Below are 23,907 nucleotides of genomic sequence, written 5' to 3'. Positions count from 1 at the left end.
GATTGAAGCAGAGATTATAAAATAAGTTGTCTGGAAGCTTGCCTTTTAAGGAGCAGTAGTTTATTGTTTGTTTGGTTTTTGTCCAATGCATTTGCTTATTTATATACAATAATCAACTAGAACTAGTGAGGCCCTATGAAAATATCACCCACAGGACAGGTATAATCTTCTAAAGTTCCTCACTTCTTTGTGTAGCTTAATATAAAGTGTGTGCTATTAAATTAATCTTTCTGCTTAGAGATATATTGAGTACAACGTTATTTTTGTTAATTCTCTAACCATTAGTTACTTTTGATTTTTTAGAATAAAGTGACAGTTAATTATTTTGATTTATGTTTTTTATAAAGTGCCAGTTAATTACCACTGTATTTTGAAGTCACAGTTTAAAGTGTTGATAGCTGACTTAATCAACATATATTGGCATGATTGATTGGTGATCTGGCATTGATTAGATGAATTTACTTTTCAGTGTAGTTTATTTTGAACATTAGTGACAGATATTCAAAGATTATGACAACTGCTTTTCTAGGAAGTGATGTTGAGTCCATTTTATATATTACGTAGAACTTGAATTTTAATTATTCTGAGTAAATATCTGATAATGTCAAGTTCATTGGATTCTGTAGACAAAATAACCCCCACTGTCTCCCTCTTAGAAAGGTGGGCATCATCAAAAAATCTAGAAACAATAAATGCTGGAGAGGGTGTGGAGAAAAGGGAACCCTCTTGCACTGCTGGTGGGAATGTGAATTGGTTCAGCCACTATGGAGAACAGTATGGAGGTTCCTTAAAAAACTACAAATAGAACTACCATATGACCCAGCAATCCCACTACTGGGCATATACCCTGAGAAAACCGAAATTCAAAAAGAGTCATGTACCAAAATGTTCATCGCAGCTCTATTTACAATAGCCCGGAGATGGAAACAACCTAAGTGCCCATCATCGGATGAATGGATAAAGAAGATGTGGCACATATATACAATGGAATATTACTCAGCCATAAAAAGAAACGAAATTGAGCTATTTGTAATGAGGTGGATAGACCTAGAGTCTGTCATACACAGTGAAGTAAGTCAGAAAGAGAAAGACAAATACAGTATGCTAACACATATATATGGAATTTAAGAAAAAAAAAATGTCATGAAGAACCTAGGGGTAAGGCAGGAATAAAGACGCAGACCTCCTAGAGAACGGACTTGAGGTTATGGGGAGGGGGAAGGGTGAGCTGTGACGGGGCGAGAGAGAGTCATGGACATATACACACTAACAAACGTAGTAAGGTAGATAGCTAGTGGGAAGCAGCCGCATGGCACAGGGATATTGGCTCGGTGCTTTGTGACAGCCTGGAGGGGTGGGATAGGGAGGGTGGGAGGGAGGGAGACGCAAGAGGGAAGAGATATGGGAACATATGTATATGTATAACTGATTCACTTTGTTATAAAGCAGAAACTAACACACCATTGTAAAGTAATTATACCCCAATAAAGATGTTAAAAAAAAATAGTAGAAATCATGCAAACCATATTCCACGGCTATAATGCAATAAAACTAAACATTAAAAACAAAAAAAAAGAAAGGTGGGCGGTGGAATATGTGTACATTTATATAGTGTAGTTTTCTCAGATTGCACTGGTGTGAATGGAACAGCAACATGTTCAAGGGCAGTGATTTAGTATTTAAGATTCCCTCATTAGATATGGAGCATGTTTATTATGATTTAATTCCAAATTTGTTTATATTCCAGGCCCTATATGGTGACCTAGGTGGATTTTTAGTTAAAAAAAAAAAAAAACAACCCAAACCCTCTGGATTACACAGAGGGGAGACGGCAAAGAAGGAGAGACTTAAAGGAGAAGGTTGAAAGTAATGAAAACAGAATTGCTGGGCAGTGTCCTGGAGTGAGAGGGAGGGAATGGGGTAGAGAGAGCACAGGTAGATGGATGAGCTATAGATAATAGGTAGGGACATTGTAGTCTTTTGAGGAAGAGAAGATGGATGGATACAAATTCAAATATATATTATTTTTCCTGTTAGGAAATGTGAATTTGTAAAGGCCAACCCATATTAGGCAAGTTGGGGGTCATTTAAAAGATGAGATTCCTTTATTTTGACTTGAGATGCTTATTCTATGACGTGGTAACTTGATTTCTTTCCCCTAATCTCTCAGTGGCAAACTTAATAACAGTGAGTATCTAACTGGTGCCTTTCCATTGATTTTTCTAATTTTATTTTATTCTACTTTTAGTTTTCGAGAATTCTGTTTTATTCGGTGGACTTACTCAGGACTTAAGCCTGAGAGACAGCCTCTCAGATAGCTCTGAGGGACGGTTCCCTGATTTTTATAATTTTAATTTAAAAAAATCATTTGTTTATTGAGTTTTTCATAGGTGCTTCTTAAGTTTCTGCTAGACTTCTTTAAAAGATATTGGTTTAAATGGCCTTTAGTTTTATTTATTATTTTTTAAATATTTATTTATTTGGCTGTGCCGAGTCTTAGTTGTGGCATGTGGGTTCTCTAGTTGCAGCATGCAGGATCTTTAGTTGCGACGTGCGGGATCTAACCCGGGCCCCCTGCATTGGGAGCACGGAGTCTTAACCACTGGGCCACCAGGGAAGTCCCTGGCCTTTAGTTTTAAAGTTGGTAAGCAGAAAGAGACTTGAGTTTATCTAGCCCAGGCTTTCGTTAGGAAAACTGTTCTTCAGAGATTTGTCTGAAGTCATTTGTCTACTTAGTAGCAGAGGTAATACAGGAACATTGGTTTCCTGATTCTCATGGAAATGCTCTTTCCCTTATGCCAACTACATTGCTTTCCTAATTTAGTACACTGGTGTCTGATTTCAGCACCCACAGTTTTGTGTGTCCTTTTAGCCAATGCGCATGTCACAAGAACTTCGAAACTAGACTTACTTGATTCTTTAATATTCATTCAGCAAATATTTCTCAGTATTTAACAGTCACTATTTTAGATCTTGGGGCTCAGTAAGTTCTCGTGCATTGAAGGAGGGAACCAAGAACTCCCAAAGAATGAGAGAACCAGAAATAAACATTTAGGTAAAAATTAAGAGTTCCAGATAGTTGTAAAGGCTCTGAAGAAAACAGAGACATGGAATATGGTAGCAGGATTATTTACTTTAGATAAATAGTCAGGAAAGGTTTCTGAGGAAGTGACATTTGAACTGAGACTTGAATGATAGGAAAAGGCAGCCATATGAAGATGTAGGGTTAGAGCATTTCAGGCAGATGCCCTAAGCTTGAACAAGCTTGACATGGTTGATGAATGGAAAGAAGGTGAACACTGCGGAGAGTGGGAGGAGAAGAGGTCAGAGAGGAGAGGACAGTTCAGTAGGGCTGTGTAGACCATGAAAATGGGCATTTAAAAATGGAATTGTATTCTAAGTGAAATGGAATGGCATTGGAGTAGGGGGGTAATTGACTTGAAAAGTATGTTTAAAAGATCATACTCCTTGATGGAGAGTGGATTGTAGGGTGATACTAATGAAGGCAAGGAGAAGTGGTTGCATTTGGGATTTATTTTGGAGTTCTGGATTTACTGATGGACTGGACGTGGGGATGGGAGGTTTGGGGAGCATGGTGAGAAAACGAGAGGAAGATGGTGGTAGACTGGGGGGAGAGTGGGTTTTAGGGGAGGAAATCAGATGGTTTTTCTGGGACTTGTTAAATTTGAGAAGCCTACTGGATATCCAGGGAGGCAGTTGAGTATTCATATCTAATGTTGAGGAGGAGAAATCAGGCCTGGAAACACATATCTGGGAGGCATCAGCATGAACACCGTATACTGAAGGAATTTGCATGGGGAAAGAAGAGAAGGTGGTCCAGAAATGAGCCCTGAAGCATTGCAACATTTAGAGACGTGAGGAGGGAAAGAAGTCAGCAGAGGTCCATGAGGCAGGAGGAAAGCCAAAACTACTGTGTTGTGGAAGCCAAGAAAAGAGTGAGTTTTAAGGAGGGATGTTAGCATTCACTTATATTAAATAAATAGTGCTGTCAGATCAGGTATGATGAGGACAGAGAAATGCCATTGGGTTTGGCAATATGGAAGGCATTGGTGACCCTAGATAGAGCAGTTTCACTGTTGTCATGGGGTTAAAAGCTGATTGGAGAGGGTCAAAGAATGATTGGAAGGTGAGGAATTAGAGACAATGGCTAGAGATGATTGTTTTTGAGAAGTTTTGCTGTGAAAGAGAGTCTAGAAATGGAATGATATCATGAGGGAAGAGACGGAGTCAAGGGAGTTTTTTTTTTTTTTTCTTTTTGTGCTTTTTTAAAAATTGGGAAATATCAAAGTTTGTTTATGAGTTGACAGGAATGATCCAGTAGAGGGGAAAATTAATGATACAGGAAAGGGGGATTAATTGTGGAGATGTCTTTAGGGTGGTGCTGGTGGGATGGGATGAGGACATAAGTGGGGACATTGCGCTTTTCTAGGATCAGGGATACGGTGGTATAACATGACCTCACATGCCCCTTTACACACAGCTCCTCTCTTCTGTCTCACCACATTCCTTTAGACCAAGTTGATTATCTTTCTTAATTACTAATTTTTTCTTCTGTGCTATATCTTATATGTTCTTTTGGATTTAATGTGTCCCATATAAGACTTAGCATGAGGCAGCTGGTGATATTTAACACCAGTTTTAATTTTTGTGCCAACAGGTGAAGCGAAAAATTTATTGCCATATCTTGGACCCAACAAAATGAGAGATTGTTTCTGCACCATAAATTTGGACCAGGAGGAAGTTTATCGTACCCAAGTTGTTGAAAAATCTTTAAGGTTTGTAAAAAATTGGTAAATTATCATTCATATGATATATATTGAATAAAAGTTTTTACACATTTTCCTGACTGTAATCATCAAGAAGACTTCCTTCATCTGAAACTTTTATTTTCCTTATAGATTCTGAGTTCATTTTTAGAGTTACAGAATCTCAGAGTTTGAAGGAACCTTAATGTTCATTGAGCTGGACTAAATGCCGTACGCTTAGTTCCTCCCGACAATTATTTTTGACAAGTAGTCATATGGCATTTGCTTAATAATGTTCCAGTGACCAAGGAGTTCACTGCCTCCTAAAAGCAGCCTGTTAGGTCTTAGAAGTATTCTGACTCTTGAAAAGCTCTTACATTTAATGATTAATGTCTGTCAAAAGGAGAACCTACCATATGCCAAGAACTTGCTGGGTGCTATTTATTCGTACATCCACAAGAACAAGATAGCCACAGTGCTTGCTTTCATGTGGCTTTTCATTGCCTCAAAATATATCTTCCTCTTAATTGTTCCTAATTGTGTCCCTTGGATTTCTGGAGAACAAGTTTAAGCCATCATTCACGTGACACTCTTTCAAGTTTTTGAAAACAACTACCAATATACCTCAGTTTTTTCTCTAGGCTAAATTTGCCCACTCATTTGAACTTTTCTCAAAGTACATCATTATTTTATTTCTCTTGAAAATAAATTACCCCTTAACGTTTATAAAAGTCACTTAACTAAGTAGGGCATTATAAGGGAATGAACTCTTATGTAGATTTGTCATTTTTTGGAAGTGTAATAGCACTGCGAGAGTATCATAGCAAATTATAATTCATAAAATTGAGATGTGCCACCTCTTCCCTGTAATAGTGTTTGTGGATATAATTCTAGTGCAGAGCTGTACTGGAAGGATGCAGTCTTGTTCAGAGACAAGACTTAAAATAAGGGAATGAAGAGTTGTTGGAATGAACGTATGGTGGATGAAATATTTAGTAATCCAAGGAGATTTGAAGTAGTATACTTCACATCTTTAAATCGTAAATCACCTATCCCTGTTGTATTAGAATTTGTTTTTATTTATATAAATGATGAAACTGAGTCACAAAAAGCCTGAATAATTTGTGCATGTAATAAAGGAAGTTAGAAGCAAAACTGGGATAGGGACCTGAAACTATTTAAATCTCAATTTGTTATTTAATGTATGTTGATTCCGTATCAAACAAAAATCAGTTATATACAAAACTAGTAATTTTCAATAAATTGAATATTTGTGGTAGTTTCTAGTATGTAATATAGCTGTAAATGAATAACTAAAATAAGCTTACTATTTTTCCAGAACTCTTGCCTGCCTTTTCAGATATTTGTGTGGGGGAAATGATAAAACCAAGTATTTTTATCCATCTTAAATTATTATGCTAGATGCATAGCAACCTGGAAGATATTTTAAGGCTAGCAGTGGTTACCTTAGGTCATTTCAGTATAATTAGACTACATGTTTCTTGGATTCTAGGTGCCTCCTAGCGTTCTTCCTTGTGGAATAGGGTGAAAGAATTTATAGTATAAACCCTTGCTCACCTTGCTTTCATTTCAGTGTTTTCTACCCTAGTGAATGTTGTGATAAGCTGTTAAGTCAAAAGTCAGTAGATATCATTTAGATCTTTTATGGGTTCTGAATATTATAGTTTTTATAGGTAGTCTGGATATAGAATTTTTCATGGCAGGTAAGTAGGAGTCACATATGGAATCCATAGCTCCTAAATCTCTACCTCAAATCCTTTTCAGAAGTAGGTGGTCTATAAACAAATTGAGTAGCAACACTTCTTGTACCTAGTGCTTCTCTTCCCCACACCAGGAATTTCCTTAGGAGTGATATGCAGGATTATAGGTTAGTGATAACAGTAGAGTATTGCTTTATAAAAACTATACGTCTAGTTATTGCTTCTAACCAACGTTGTTGAAAACTTTTTTTCAAATGGATTGATTAATTAATTAATTTATAAAATAAAGATGTGGGCGCCCAGATGTGGGGATTAGATTGTTGAGATTGTGATGATACAGTGATACAGATGACTTAGTGAATAATTCTCATCTTGTTCTTATTTGGCTTTAGAATGTGTTTTAAAAATAATATTTGAGTGTGGATGTGTAATATATAAAGGAAATTCTCAATTGTATATAAAATGATGCAAAGGAGAAAAATACCTAAACCTGTCTTTACCTAATAGTTGTTTTTGTGTTGATTGCTATATTGAGACTAATTAGAAAGACTATTTTGACAGACCACCTTTTAAGTTTATTTTGGTTACGTTTGAAGTGAAAAATATATTGACAAAAGTTGACCGGGTATTATAACAACTAAAAAGCTAAGTCAGCTGTTTTCTGGACAGGGTCAGAAATGACTTCTTTAAGAGTCATTTACTTTGCATTTTAGCTTCTCTTTAAGTTGTGACATCCTGGAGAGATTGCATTTTATGGTGACATTTTTAAAGTACCTTTTGTTCTTTAAACATTCTCAGGAAAGAGGTACTCTTGACAAAAGATGTTAACTAGAATTTCAGAAATTCATGTCTTCATAGGAGAATTTAAATATCAAAAGAGCATTCTTAAAATGAACTTAGAAAAATAAGCTGTTTCGTAGGAGAAACTCTTAGCAACTTGGGGGTAGACAAAGATTTCTTTACTTAGGGTGCCAAAAGCACCAATCATAAAAGAGGAAAACTGATAAACTGGATTTTATCAAAATCAGAGCCTTCTGCTCTTTGACACTGTCAAGAAAATGAAATGGCAAGCCACACCTAGGAGAAAATATTCTGACAAAGGACTTGCATCCAGAATTTATTAAAGCAAACAAACAGACCAAAAACCCAGTAAGAAGACAGACAAACCTTTTAAAATATGTGGAGGAAACTCAAACAAATCGTTCCTAAAATAAGATATACAAATGGGCAACAAGCACAGGAGAAGATATTCAGCATCGTTAGTCATCAGGAAAATGCAGTTTAAAACCACTTCTGTCACTACACATTCTTGAACATAATGTGTCACGATAGATATCAGATCACTGGTTCCCGTGACAGTATGGAGTGAGTCATTGCACAGGGGAACTTTGTTCTTTATCTTGATTGGGGTAGAGATTACACGGGTGTATACATTTATCATGTCACATTCACTAGAATAGCTATTTTTTTTCAAAACAACTTTTTATTGAAGTATAGTTGATTTATAATGTTGTAGAGTAGCTAATTTTAAAAAGGCTTTCAGTAGCAAAAGTTAACAATGACGTGGAGCCGCTGGAGCTCTTATCCCTCGCTCGTAGGCGTGCAAGATAGCACAGCCGCACTGGAGACAGTTTGACAGCTTCTCATAAATTAGAAGTTCACCTGCCTTTTAACTCAGCAATTCTATTTTTAGTTACCTGTCCAAAAGAACTGAACACATAAAAGAGCTTCGTATAAAAATATTCATAGCTGCCTTATTTTTAATAGCCCAAACTGGAAACAACTCAAATGCCATCACTAGGAGCATGGATTGTGGAATATTCATAAATGGAATATTACCCAGCACTTAAAACAAATGAACTAATGATATACACAGCAAGATGGAACAGATATCATAGACGTTAAGCTGAGTGAAAGAAGCTGGACACAAGTGTACATACTATTTGATTCCATTTATATGAAATCCTACACCAGATCTTTAGTGCTAGAAATCAGATCACTGGTTGCCTGTGACAGGTATGATGGAGTAACTGCAGAGAAACAAGAGGGAACTTTGTGAGGAGTTGCAATGTTAATATATCTTGATTGGGATGGGCACTCTACAAGTTTATAAATTAATCAAAAGTCATTAACCTCTGTACTTTAAATTAGATTTTATTTTATGTAGTTTATACCTCAGTAAAGTTGATTAAAAATAACCTATTTTAATTTTTTAAAGTATGTTTTAAAATAACATTTTACGTAGCATTATTCATTTTAGGTGTTATGTATTATTGTGATTTATGTATTTTTGAGATGATGATGGTGTGAATGACACTGTCCTCAGCTCTCATTTGTGTCCACTTTAGGTGAGCATAACCCCAGGCAGTTACTGGATCTTCTGTCCACAGGACTCCAGAAAATCTGTTTGTTCAGAGCCCAGCCTGGCAATCGAGGTCCTTTCAGAGTTCAGCTTGGTTTGTACAGGGTTTAGCTGAAACTTAGCATAGAGAATTATTTTGGAACTCTTGAAGCTTTTCTTTATGGTGTTTAATCTGTAATTTTAATTTATTTTATTGAAAATATTATAGGAGGACACTGTTGAATTTAAATTTAATGAGCTTTCCCCCTTTTCTCTTTAGCCCGTTTTTCAGTGAAGAATTTTACTTTGAGATTCCAAGAACTTTCCAGTATTTGTCTTTCTATGTTTATGATAAGAATGTTTTACAAAGAGACCTTCGTATAGGTATGTACTATTCATAATTGTCTTTTAATCACAACATTCGTGTTTATATTAGTTCTTTCTCTAAGTATAAAGTGTTGAAAACAACAGAATAATATATTCTCAACTTTCTAATCCTTTCCTGTAGACTTCATGTTCATTTGTGGATCTGATTTTTAATTTGAATGCTCAGCTTGGGTGACACTTCCTCAGGGAAGTGACATAACCAATCTCCCCCTAGTCATGGTACCATATGTTTCCATAGTACCTGGTGGGTCCCTTTCTGTAGTATTCATTATAGTTGTTCATCAGTTTGTTTGTTTTTTAGGTGTATCAGAGTCTATTTGTCTACTTCTTTTATGTTATTAGTAAAGCTTGATCCTGGGTAGAACTCTGATTTATATGAATCTGATTTGACAAATCAGTTTGTTGTTTAATGTCTAGGTGCTCTAGTTGAATATATATGATATTTATGAAGGCAGAGACTGTCACTGCCCGAGTGCCTTATATTTAGTAAATGCTCTGTAAATATTGTTGAATGGTTCAAAGAATGTTTTTTACAAAGATCACAGTATTTGATCCCCACCAAAGAACATCTGTTTTTGAAGTTTTTCTAACAGAAGTAATAATTCGGTTTAATCTAGTCATATTCTTCTCTCTGGCTATATTGGTGACTGGTAACTGTTTCTTAAGTAATTGTCTGAGGTATGATCTGTAGGCATCGACTAGGACAAAACTAACTGGCCACATATTGTCACGTTCATGGTCTTTGCACTACTATCTTTGAATAACAGGTAGAGGTCTGTAATTTACATGCATTACTCTCCCTTTTTAGTGTCCTGAATTTCATCATCTCCATCTCTCCTTTCCCATTTGAAACATGCTCATCTCCTACAGTTCAAATGATTACGCTTTATTTGGCTTTGACCTCTTAACTACCGTCTAAATTGTTTCTGCTTTTGCTATTGAATTCCTTAACAAATGGTCTATATCCTTCTGCTTCCTACTTATTTCTTTTTAAATCGCTGTAATCTGACTTCATTTTTCTGACAAACTTGTTTTTGAAGTTTGCCAAAAATCATTTTAGAGCAGATAAAATAACCTTTTAAAAACAATAATACTTTCTCTTAATTGTAAAATTATTACATGTTCTAAGGGATTGGTAATGACTCTGCATAAGAACAGTTATAGTTAATAGTCTGTGTATTTCTTCCCATTCTTTATTTCACACATTTATATTATTACATTGTACTATTTATTCAAGTTTTTTTCCTTTTTCATTTAATATCATCTAATGATCCTTTTCCCATGTCATTAAATATTTTTCACAAGTAATTTTTAAAATATCCTTTCTATAGGAATGTATTATCTTAACTACTCTTTTCGTGGTAGAGATTTATGTTTCCAGATTTTTGTTACTCTAAATGGTGTTGCTGTGAACATCCTTCTGCATAAATTTTTGCATGTCTTTTTTTCTAGGATAAATTCCTAGAGGTGAAAATACTGAGCCAAAGCGTTTGAATATTTTTAAGGTTTTTTCTATATATATTTTTCCATTGGCTCCCGGAAATATTGTACTAATTTACATTCCCCCAAACATGACATGGGCGTAATCATTTCACCATACCCTGGTCATTCTTGGATATTATCATTGAAAATTTTTTTTTTCCAGTTTGATAGTGAAAGCAATATTTCATTTTTCCAGTTTGATAGTGAAAGAAATATTTCATTTTAACTTGTATTTTCTGATTATTAGTGAACTTGAGGAATTTTTTCATGTGTTTATTGGTCTTTTACATTTTTCTTCTATGAATTAGTTGTTAATTCTTTTGCTTATTTTTCTTTTGGATGGAATTTTATCTTTTATTTATTCTTATGCATCCATATTTGATAAATATGTTAACTTCTGTCAGCTATATACATAACAAATACTTTGTCACAAAAGGCATTTTCATAGTTTTCAATCCTCGTCTGCCTCTATGTCACATTAGACTCTTTGGATTGCTTATTCAACTTGTTGAAAGCCAAGGAAAAGGCAATTTAATGACATTGTATTTTCCTAGTTGTCTTCCTTCTGACTTCTTTACTTATATGTAGACTTTTCTCTGTGTAGCAAACCCTTAATTATGGATCACCCCTGAGACTCCATCCTTAATTCAATTAAACAGACATTTACAAACACTTGTCTATGTGGCATACAAAAGATGGGGATATTAAGGTGAATAAGATTCAAGTTGCTCCCAGGTTTTCAGGCTGATTTATACTCTAATCCTAATATATTTAATAGGGTCTGTGCTGGAGGTAGGAACAAAGTACTTGGGAGCACAGAGTAAAGAAGAGTTAATTATGTTTGGTGGAGGATTAACAGAGACTACCTAGGTAGGAAAAGGAAGACGTTTCAAGATAATAGGGATTAGCAGAAGCAGAGAAGAAAAAGTGGATCATGTTTGTGGTGTATCTGCTGGAAAATGTAAATCACTTAGGCCAAGGGTGGTAGAAGATGAATCTGGGAATATGATTTGGACCAAGTTGTGGTGGACCCTCAAAGCTGTGTTAAGGAATTTGGACTTTATCCTGTAGACAGTAGTGTTGAGCCTTTTAAGAATGAGGAACCTTTTAAAAATCATATATAACTGCATATACGAATATAGTTTTGTAGTTTAACAACTTCCTGTGGTGTAAACAATAACTTACAAACTCAGAGTCTATAGGTTACGTATTTAAAGTGTGTATACATATATATACATATATATAACTATATATACACATATTTTTAAAGTATATGAACATCTACTTTAAATATGTCATCTGTAGCAGCGGTCCCCAATCTTTTTGGCACCAGGGACCAGTTTCATGGAAGACAGGTTTTCCATGGACCTGGGGAGGGGTACGGTTTTGGGATGATTCAAGCACATTACATTTATTGTGCACTTTATTTCTATTATTATTATGTTGTAATATATAATGAAATAATTATACAACTCACCATACATAATGCAGAATCAGTGGGAGCCCTGAGCTTGTTTTCACTTGCCACTCACCGACAGGGTTTCGATATGAGTCTGCAAGCAGTTGATTTATTATGGTCTCTGTGCAGTCAAACCTCTCTGCTAATGATAGTCTGTATTTGCAGCCGCTCCCCAGTGCTAGCATCACCGCCTCAGCTCCACTCAGATCATCAGGCATTAGATTCTCATAAGGAGCGTGCAACCTACATCTGTCGCTTGTGTAGTTCACAGTAGGGTTCATGCTCCTATGAGAATCTAATGCCACTAATCTGACAGGAGGTGGAGCTCAGGCAGTAATGTGAGCGATGGGGAGCGGCTGTAAATACAGATGAAGCGTTGCTCGCTTGCCTGCCACTTACTTCCTGCTGTGCAGCCCGGTTCCTAACAGTATGGATCCGTGGCCTGGGGGTTGGGGACCCCTGATCTATAGTTTATGCTTTAGAATGGAGAGAGGTTAAAGGCAGGGAGGCCATCAAGGAGGCTATTATCAAATGAGATGAGTAGGGTAGTGGCAGTGGAAATGCAAATGAGGGAATGTGCTTCACGGGAGTAGCTTTAAATAGGATTTAGGTACTAAGAAGATAAAGAGGATATAAGAAGGGAAAGAGTTAAAAATGGTCTTGTTTCTATGGTTGTCATTAACTGAGATACGGAGCATTCAGGATGGGAAAGGGAGATGATGACTTTGATTTCAAACAAGTTAAACTTGCATTACCTGGGGAGTATCTTGGTGGACATGTTGGTTGACTGTTGGAAATACAGATCTGAAGCTCAGAGAAGAAATCTGGATTTGATGTGGAGGTATGGATTTGAGTCATTAGCACTGAGTGATACTTGAAGCCTCCACTGGAATGAATGAAATTGCCCTGGGAGCATTTAAGGAGGGTTGCAGGGAAAATGAGGCTTTAGTGAAGATTGATTAAATGTATCAGGAAGTTGGAAGAGAGAGAGAAGAGATGAATATCTCAGAAGGCAGGGAGATCTTTTAATGGCAAGACTAGAGAGAGGTAGAGTAGGATAAAGATTGGCTAGAGGCTGTTGGTGATTATTAATGACCCTTGAGAGAGTGTGTATCTTTGATTGACTAAACATTTTAAGAAAATGTTTTGTAATTTTCATTACCTATTTACAAGTAGTCATTATATAGTATTTCTTGGGAAGGCCTTTAGTTGAGGTTTATAATTATGATTTCCAAAAGTTGCCCTTGTTTCGTTTTTTAATTTGTTTTAAAAGTAAAAATCAGTCCTTTGAGGAGTGGTATCAGAAGGCCATAACTTGGTGTGGGAACTGTTAAAAAAAAAGTTTATTCTTATTAAGGAATAAAATTTCTACATTTAGTAGAAATTGTTTTTCCTTTTACAGATAGGAATTATTATTATTAAAGTAAACACAGTTTGTACATAGCCTTTAATTTAAAGTTGGAAAATAATCTTGATATTTTCACTTATAAATTTTTACATTTTTTTTACTTTAATGTATTTTTCTTTTGTCATTAACTCATAAAGTTAGGCGGCACTTTGTTTTTTTTAAATTTTGAGCTACTGGAAATTGAGTTGCCTCAATTATTTTATAACTGAGTTGTCCAATTGTAGGCTAAACAGTGCCATAGCATTTTCTGGGAATGAAATTTGAGCTAGGGTTGAGAGAGCCACCTTTTAAACTTAAGAAGATCTAAGAATGTGTATTTGTTGAATAGCTTTAAAAGCCTGTTTTTTGTTTTTAAATGAAAGCTGCTTTATTTATTTATTTTTGGCTGTGTTGGGTCTTCGTTTCTGTGCGAGGGCTTTCTCTAGTTGCGGCGAGCGGGGGCCACTCTTCATCGCGGTGCGCGGGCCTCTCACTATCGCAGCCTCTCTTGTTGCGGAGCACAGGCTCCAAACTGCGCAGGCTCAGCAGTTGTGGTTCACGGGCCTAGTTGCTCTGCAGCATGTGGGATCCTCCCAGACCAGGGCTCGAACCTGTGTCCCCTGCATTGGCAGGCAGATTCTCAACCACTGCGCCACCAGGGAAGCCCAGCCTGTTTGTTTTTTATTTTTAATTGTATAATAATATATGGATATTTTCCTTTTTGTAAAAAAATTTTTAATTATAGTATTACAGACAATTAATTTTGGCCACTGACCCCCCCTCCCAGTCCCTTTCCTGGAAGTAATAACTTATTAATATGGGGCATAGTTTTTCATATTAGGAATCCTTATATGCCAGGAACAGTTAGTATGAAAACTTGATTATAGATTAATTGAAAACTTGAAACATAGGAACCAAGCTGCAAAAAGATAGAAAATTGTAAAATTAAGGCTTTAAAAGTCTTTTACTGTGTGATTTATTGTCCTAAGTTATAGTGTCTTCTTCCCTTAAAAAAGGAGAAAAAGAGAAGAGAAAAACTTCATGTAAGAATAAAATTCCATTTCCAGTGAGGATCCTAATAATATTAAAACATATATATTTAACCTTCTAATGTGTATTTTCTAGTTATTTTAGTTTTCAGAGGGATCTAGGCTTAAGCAGTTAAACCATGGTTATCTTAGTAGACTGGTTTACTTGTTTTTCTTTCCCCATGGTTTAGAATGTTATAAGAGAATTTCAGTAGGATATTAGAGACCTGAATTCCTTTCATGACTCTATCACTAACTGCCTTTGTGACCTTAAATAAGTCACTCTACCTTCTTAGGCCTTGTTCACCTATGAAATAAGGTTGGGTTTAAGATAGCGAAGGTATTTCTTAAACCCTTTGAATTGTAATTTCTCCTGGCATTTAGCTCTTAAGTCAAACCTACTGTTTAAAAATTGCTTATGACTACACTTTTGTGTCTGCTTGCATAGGGACTGTATCAGTTATCTATTGCTACATAACAAATCACACCCCAGTACTCAGTGGCTTAATTTAGCAATCATATATTTGCTCATGATTCTGCAGGTTGTCAATTTGGGCCAGGCTTATCTGGGTGGTTCTTCTGGTGGTCTCACCTGGGGTCACTAATGTGCAGTTACCTGAAAAATTGACTGGGCTGAATGATCTGACCCATATGTCTCATGGCTGGTGCTGTCCATTATCTGAGCCTTCCACTCCACACGGTATTGAGGTTGCAAGAGGGTAAGCCCTACTGCAGGTGCTTATTAAGACTACTTGCATTACATTTGCTGATGTCCCATTGGCAAAAGTAAGTGGCATGGCCAAACCCAGAGTCAGTGCTGGAGGGGACCACACAGTGGCATAGAACAAGGAAGTATGATTTATTGGAAGCCATTAATATACCAGTCTACCACAGAGACCAAAAGGTATCAATCTAAACCCTGTACATGAAGGCATCTAAGTGTTGCCATCGATTGAATTGCTGTTAACTGATACTGCCAGAATTTGTTCAGTCCTCTGGTTCTTTTTCATCTTGTATAGGCAGTCACACTTATCGCTACTTTTATCTGCCCTTTCAGCCATTTCTACTAGTAGCCAAGTAGGAAAAAGGCCATCAAGATTTTGCCCGTTGGTGATCTGTATCAGGATGAAATTTCTAAGAATATGTTGTGCTTAAAAATGGGGGCCTAGTATAACATGATATTTACAGATGGTAAGAAAATGCTTCTTAGAAGTGGTAATGGAAAGCTAAGAATACTTTTTTTACTTAGAGACCAACAGAAATGGTTTCTGTGTCCACAGTTCCTTCATTTCTTTTTGTGTTTCCTCTCCTTGTCTGATTTTAAGGAACTAGTATAGCATCTGGTATATATGTGTGTATATATGTGGTCTAAGCTCTTTCTGTCTATGGGTTTGTCAGTACAGTGGGGAAATGAAATGGTACCTTTAAATAATGTGTTGGGTATTTGGTTCCTGGGGTGGTTGGTTGATTATTTATATATTTGTTTATTTTCAATGTTGGTGATCTCACAGCTAGTGAAATAATGAGTTAACTTTGTTTAAAATAGTAAACATTAAACTAAAACACTTTGGAGACTGTTGGAGGCATGGAATAGGTTTCATTAGAGCTGAAAGTTGTTTCAAATACAGAGGAGGTAAATGAGATGTAGAATTTAAATAAATTGCCCAAGATCACACAGCTTAATAAGTAACAGAATTAGTGTCTGTAGTGTCTGTAGTGTAGACACTACAGAGTTAGTGTCTGTGTTGGAAGGAGCATGAACAGGCAGGCATACCTTGGTTTTGAAAGCTGGCTTTAGCACTTATTAGTGGGCAGGTTTTTGATATCATTCAGCTTTCCTCATCTGTAATATATGCTCTTCCCCCAAGATTGTTATGAAGATTAAACAAAATGTGTAAGAATATTTACTACCTGGTAGCTGTTCAGTAAATGCTGGCTTTTCTTTCAGTTCAGTGCTCTTTCCACTGTATCAGGCTGCCTACCTTTAATATTTAAAAGCTGTCATCTAACCTGTTTAACTAAGGATAACTCACAACAAATACGAATGATGATCGATTTTTTTGGTCTTATTTGTATTTCAGACACTTGTTCCTCCCCTCCCTGTTCCTCTCCTCCTTCTCCAATTTCCTTTCCCTTTTACCTTCCCACCTTTCTCATTCATTCTTTTATTCATTTTCCCTCCCTCCCTCCCCTCCTAACCCTTCTCTACCCTGTTTGATTCCCTAGGGCTGATGACATATATTTCTTTTTCATATGTTATATTGCCTATTGAAGTGCTGAACATGTTGCAGGTATCCTAATACCTAATGACTTCAAATATTTTTCTTTATTTTTCTCTGTTGTTCTTTGTCAGTTTCTCTGACTTCTTGAGATCATGTGTTCTTCCCTGCTTCTTCAGGCTGACTAAATCTTTACATTTTAGAAACTGACATCTTAAAAGGAACTTGATAAGAATAAGAACTGGCAATAAAATTGCAGGTTTTTCTCAACTTACAAACGGCTTATTTATACGGCTAGTCAGAAAAGAGTTTCCCCCTCAGAAGACAAGAACCATTCAATTCTTTTGTGACAGTGAGTACCATGGATACATGAGACATGAAATAGGAGGAAGAGGGTCCTTGCCTTAGGATTTTTTTTTTTAACCTGTGAACTAAGAGAGGATTCTCTCTTGGGAAGGCACTTGTGACAAAGAAGATGTGTTTCCAGTGATCTGAGTTGTGAGTTATAAATAGAACAGGTAGATTCCTACTCTAGTTTTTAGAAGTATTATTGGTTAAATAGACTTTGGTTAAGGAAGTCTGGAAATCAACTCACCATTTAAAATACAAAGCCATTGTGATTATTTGTTGAATCAGTAAATGAATCAAACCAGAAAACTTCTGAATAAACTTTTTTAAAAGCCCTTTTTTTAAGTTGGGGGCTTGCTTTAGTGATGTTTGTATGCATTATACATGCACATGTATGTACATCTACATACACATTCATAAATTATGTATAAAACTACAAATCCTGGAAATTGTAGAATAAGGGTCTTATAATATTAAATTTTTAAATAATAGCTTTATTGATGTGTTATTTACATGCCATAAAACTTACCCTTTTAAAGTGTGCAGTGCAATGGTTTTAAGTATATTCACAGAGTTGTGCAACCATTACCACTGTCTAATTCTAGAATAAAATTTTAAAGATAGTTTTTCTGTGTTTGTTTTCCTGTTATGCCTTTTCTTTCCACTTGATACACAAAAATTGATATATCTTGACAGAAATTTTTTTTACTGTTTTCTCAAAGTTTTCAAATGTTGAACTAAAAGATCAAGATGGTCATAAGTGAAAAGGGTATGAAGTATAATTAGGGTACTTAAAATGGAAATTCTTGTTTGATAAAATAAAGTGAACTATTTTTTACTTTAGCATATATCCTTTGTTGAAGCTTTTGTGTTGAATATTGGAACAAATTGTCGGTCATATGCAAAACTATGTCTACTTCTTAAAACTTGAATTGAGGAAGGAAATGCTTTGTACCAACATGGCAAATACTTCATTATAATAAGAACATTTCTGTTTCTTCCTCTCATACTTCTTTGTTCATTGTACTGTATCTGTCTCTGAGACGTAGAAACTCTTTAGGGAACTGCTTTGATTTTTTTTGTGTGTGTGTATGCATTGAAGCAGCATAAGCAGTGTTTACAGTGTTTTGATAAAGCAAATTTTTAATAAAATTGTTTTAATCCCATAATTTCAAGTCAGTTTTCAAAATTATTAGTGACCATATGATACTGTTTTTCTGTTCTCTTAATTAGAGCTTATAAACTCTTATAAAATGCAGATATGTCTGCTCAGACAGAACATATGGTTTATTCATAGTGTTAAGGAGTTGAGAGGATTAGTTTGCACTATCATTGTACATTGAAAACGCAGTTGCATATAAATACAACTGAGTTTTGGTCTAAACCCCTAATTCAAAATGGCCCAGAGAAGGGTCTGCCAATGGGTAGAGGGAAATGAGGCACATTTTCATTTTTTAGGATATAGAAAAACGCTTTATAAAAATGGATTTTTTGATATCAACAGATACAAATTATTTTTAAATGTTTTCTACAAAGTATTATATGTAACAGTGCTAATGGTTATATATAATATGTTTCCTCATTGTTTTACTTATTTCTTACAGGAAAAGTAGCCATCAAAAAAGAAGACTTGTGTAACCACAGTGGCAGAGAAACTTGGTTTTCACTACAGCCTATTGATTCCAATTCAGAGGTTCAGGTAAATATTAAGGATTAAGTGATGGAAGAGATTGTCACACACAGAAAATAAGTGTAAAACGAACTAATTATACTAGTTCATTTAGAGAGAGCTTATCATACCTTATTTTAAATTCTGGCACCAAATATTATAGACCTCTGAGTAACATATAACTGGAAGGAAATGCCTCGCCACATGAAATCAAGGATAATGTACGTGTATGTGCACGCGTATGTGTTTGGGGGGGTTATGTTAGGAGGACATTTTTTTTCCTTCCATAGTTCTTTTATTTGGGTCACAGTAGCAAATTACTAACTTTTTTAGATGGGGAAACGGTTTTAATGGAAAAGATATATTTTATTAATTCTGAGGAGAATCCTTAGAAGTCTGTGATTTATTTCATCTGTTCTGACCAGGATGCTCTCTTTACTCTCTAATACACTAGACTTGGGAAAATGTTATTCATTCAAACCATGCCTGAGCCCACCATGCAGAGCTTTCATTCCCATACCTACCCTTCCTTTTGTTCATCTTTCTTTTTATTTCAAAGGGTATCATTAATTATTTTAAAGCTCTTCTTTCCTCTTGCCAAAATAAGAGATCTTAAAGATTCTGTGTGTGAATAAAGATGTATGTTTAGCCATGTAGCTTAACTTTTGTATTTGTTTCTCAAAAGTCTGAGTTACTCTTAGAAATTATTTCTATCTAAAGGGAATCCTTTTTTTGTAACCCTATTTATTTATAAAATATGATAAGGATTGTGAAACCATTTCCCAAGGGCATAACTGCAAGCAGAATTCTTCTTCTCTAAAAAGTTATAATTTGCCAGTATGACTCAAACAGAAGTTTTAGGTAAGAAAAAAGTACTGCACACACCCCCACAGGTATTTGCAAATAAAGTGCCTGTGTCTGTTTCCTCATAACCTCTCAAGCATTCTGTTTGATTAAATTCTCAAAAAATTAAGTATTTGTTTGCTAAGACCCCTTCTTAAGTATAAAATATAATTGAAACTTCTCCTGTTTTTCCACCCTACCCCATTTTAATGTTCTTTTCTTTCCATTTGACAATAACTTTTATTCTTATCCCAGTTATACTGTATGGTAAATGATCCAGGTGAAAGGCAATGTGATGAAGTGGAAAGGGTTTTAAAGTAGAAGTCTAAAAATTGAGGTCCTAATTTTCATATGTGGTTATTTTACTGACCCTGAATTTTATTTCTATAAAATGGGAATGAAAGTTGCCATGTTGACTCATATGATTGTGAGAATTAAATGAAATACCTTTAAGAGTATTTTGAAAGCTGTTGATAGTTATACAAATGTAAAATGTCTGTTTACCACCAGTCAGTCAGGTGTCCATTTCCCTAATACGCCTTTACCAAAAGGCAGACATGAAAGTTTTGAAGTGCTAGTTTTTCTTTTTAATAGTTTTAACAAAAAAGAAAGATAAGAAAAGGCTTTGAGAATTTGGTCTAAAATGAAGTTTGAGGATTATTTTAAGATGTAGTTTATTAAAGTCCATTCTTCTTCTTGCGGCCAGTGTTACTTGCTAAAGGATTTAAGGGACCCAACTCTCCAAAGTTAGAAATTTCTATAGAATACTCTTTATATAATTACTGGAGATGGTATTAGAGATCAGTACTGGGTAACAGGCTTTTTATTTGATTGTATGTATAAAACTCATGGCTGAAACACAAAAATCTGCAAACAGCATTTAACCGTTAGATATCATGACATTTTTTATTTGCTACGAATTATTTTCATAACCATGAGTTTTTAACCTTTACAGTTCTTTTGTCTTAAATGATAGTTGATCTGTAAGATCTACTCACTATTTAAAATAAACTTTAGAAGGAAGAGTACTTAAGGGGATGGGAGGGGGTGCATGACACTTATTACCACATTAATCTGGTACATTGGGAATATTGTTTCGCTCCAAAGCTGATCTAGGAATATTAAATCAACCTCGTGAGTCTAAAAAAGTTAGAAAAGCAGCCTGATTCATACAAATCCTATTTTGTTAATGAATTTGTTCACTTGCATAAGTTTTATAAAATTTCATTAAAATATCATGGAAGTAAGAGCAGTTGATGGAGCCATAGGAGAAAGCTGTGAGACAGATTGAGTTCAGCAGGAATTTAATAATTACTATTAGTAATTAGAACAGCATATATCTAGCACAGTACTAAGGATTTAATATATTTTATCTGACTTAATCTTCAGATTAGCATTATGAGGTGTAGGTAGCATTACCTCTATTTTGTAGATGTGGAAAATGGATTCATAGAGGTTAAATGACATCTGCAAAGTCACAAAACTATTAAGTGATGGAACCATCATTCCCATAAAGAGCATGTCTGATTCTAAAACTCCTAACCACAGTGTTTTACTACCTTTCACTATTCTGTACTGTTGGTCATAAAAAGGCTTCAACATAGATTATTAAGAGAATCACTTAGGAAAATCTGAGTATAAGGCACAGACGCTTACCCAAATTAGCTCAAAGAAAAAGGGAGGGACATTAGAAAGTTCCTGGGAAGCTCCTTGGAGTATAATTACAAGAATTTCAGTATGGCCAGTGAGAGCTAGAAAGTTGTCAGGCATTTACATGGGAGCTGCATCCTAAGTGGAGATCAGGTTTCTTACTATAATATAATAGACTAGATACAGTTCGCATAGAATTATTTTTGAAAAGACTTTAATTTCTCATAAAGTAAACTAAAATAATGGGTGGTTTGTTTGTTTTTGGTTGACCACCACATAAAATAGCTGGCTTGCATTTAGCACCACGGTGAATGAAAAATACATACTGTATCTTTAAAGTGTAGACTTCTCAACACAGCAGTAGGTACCGCAGGAGGCACATAGGATTGAGACCCACTGATTCCTTTCTCCCTACTCATGTGCTCATTGTGCTCCTTGAGTATAAGTGCTCACTGTTTAAATAGTCTTTTTCTTCTTTCCCTTTTATTTTGTAAAGTGAATAGTTAATGTTTTCTCTCTATTTTTCGCTCTAATTTTTTTTTTTTTTTGGCTGTGTTGGGTTCTCATTGCTGGGCGCAGACTCCTCTCTGGTTGTGGTGAGCAGGGACCACTCTTTGCTGCGATGTGCAGGCCTCTCATTGCGGGGGCCTCTCGTTGCAGAGCACAGGTTCTAGGCGCGTGGGCTTCAGTAGTTGTGGCACACGGACTCAGTAGTTGTGGCTCGTGGGCTCTAGAGCGCAGACTCAGTAGTTGTGGCCCACGGGCCCAGCCGCTCCGAGGCATGTGGGATCTTCCCAGACCAGGGCCCGAACCCGTGTCCCCTGCATTGACAGGCAGACTCCCAGCCACTGTGCCACCAGGGAAGCCCCTGCTCTAATTTTAATAACTATTCACTTTGCAAAATGAAGGGGAAAGAAGAAAAACGTTGTTTAATGATGAGATTCCATGGTATTCTTTTCGTATGTCTTATGAGACTAACATGTCTCTCCCTTCTGCTTCTCTCTATAAATCCACTCTAATTTCTTGTTGACAGCTAAAAAATGCCACATCCATCTTTGAGCCTACTTGAGCATACAGCCCCCTCACCCTCTTAAGGTCTGACTCAGTTCTCTGCCACAATTTAGAGAGAAAATTTGGCAGACTTGGGTCACATGCCCACTGCAGTCTAATTTGATATGATTGGAGATTAAAGTTTTGGGGCATTGTCCCCTAAGAAAGGGATTTAGGTAGAGGAAATGATTGGTATCTCTACTTCAGAGGAGATGTTTGATTTCCTAGCTCTAATTGGCATTTGTACCCAAAAGAGTTGCTAAATTATTGTTGTCTGAGGATCTTCAACTGTGACATGAGAACTTCAGTATATAGGATTCCCTTCAGTTCTAAAGTTCTAGGGAAGTAACATGTAGAAACATAATTTAGCCCTCAGATGAAAGGATTCCATAGTAATAAGATGGGTTTTATACCAAAACAGTTCAAAAATTGCTAAGAACACTAACCTCTTACCTTGAATTGTTTCCCAGATGCTTTATTATTGCTGTTAATGTTAATTGTTTTCAGTTTTCTTTTCAAACATTCAAGACAGTATTAATAATATTTCATGAGTGTGTTTTGCTACACTTTTTTTTCCTTTTCTTTTTGTTTTGTTTTGCAGCGTTCCCCTGTGGCTTGAACTATTCTTTTCTCAACCCACTCTAATCTGCCTTCAAACCCCACAGTGGGTTGGAGGGAGAGCGTAGACAGCTCTCAATAATGTTACGCATGACACTGTGTTAAGTCTAGTGGACATTTTTTAGTCCTCCTCTTACATGGTCTTTCAGCAACTTTTGATACTGTTGACTGCTCCCTCTTTTTCAAAGCATTTCCTTCCTTAAGTTTGTGGTCCTGGTTATCATCCTATTTCACTTGGTGTTCTTTCTCTGTATTCTTTGCCACATAAACGAAGTTAATATGAGTTGTATCGGTGCCCCTTCCTATAAATCTTCTTTTGGCTTAGGTCATCTGCAGCCATGCTTTTAGCTGTTTGGTCCTGGAGCTCACAATAACTAAGTATTTTTCCTTTCTTTATTTTTTAGGTACTATGATAAAAAGTATGCTTTTATATAAGACTGATTAAACCAAATCTGTCATATGGAGAAGTTGGTGCTCTCATTAATTAAGGGTGTTTGTCTCACACAGCTTGTACAAGCAGTGAATCCAGATGCAATATCAATCACATCCTTTTGATGTAATTACTTAGTTAATAAGTCTTTTTACCAACAGGCTTATCTTGAATTTCTGGATCCTGCCATAAGTTGTTGATTGTTTTACAGGTTGTGTTTTTTTTGGTGTGTGTGGGGTGGTAATATGGCCTCTGCCCTTGTTTAAAACAAGCAAGCATTTTAAAAAAATCCAAAGATTATAGCTAATAATGCATAAATCAAGGGGTTTTTTTACATGCTCAATTAAGACATAATGAGTATAAAGGTATCTTAAAAACTTCATTTGTAAATTTATAAACATGAAATAATAAAGGAATGAGCCATTCTAGATCATAATAAATACTTCTTTAAAGAGAAAACAAATCCATCCATAAACAGAAGGTATTAAGTAAAACCTTTATTTTTTCAT

At 35.7% G+C, this 23,907-nt stretch overlaps 1 protein-coding gene across 3 annotated transcripts in view; it reads left to right on the top strand.

The window, feature by feature from the left end:
* Positions 1 to 23,907, top strand: part of RASA2 (RAS p21 protein activator 2) — a 117,958-nt gene that overhangs the window by 19,878 nt on the left and 74,173 nt on the right. For all 3 annotated transcript variants that reach the window (XM_079922171.1, XM_079922170.1, XM_079922172.1), the window contains exons 2-4: positions 4,679 to 4,796; positions 9,109 to 9,212; positions 18,743 to 18,837. In XM_079922171.1, the coding sequence (XP_079778297.1) occupies positions 4,679 to 4,796; positions 9,109 to 9,212; positions 18,743 to 18,837 (317 nt within the window). The remainder of the gene's footprint in view (positions 1 to 4,678; positions 4,797 to 9,108; positions 9,213 to 18,742; positions 18,838 to 23,907) is intronic.

The sequence above is a fragment of the Stenella coeruleoalba genome, assembly GCF_951394435.1.
Source record: "Stenella coeruleoalba genome assembly, chromosome: 5".
In the NCBI taxonomy this organism is placed as follows: Eukaryota; Metazoa; Chordata; class Mammalia; order Artiodactyla; family Delphinidae; genus Stenella; species Stenella coeruleoalba.
The sequence above is the reverse complement of the archived record's forward strand: the minus strand, read 5'-3'. Positions and strand labels throughout refer to the sequence as shown.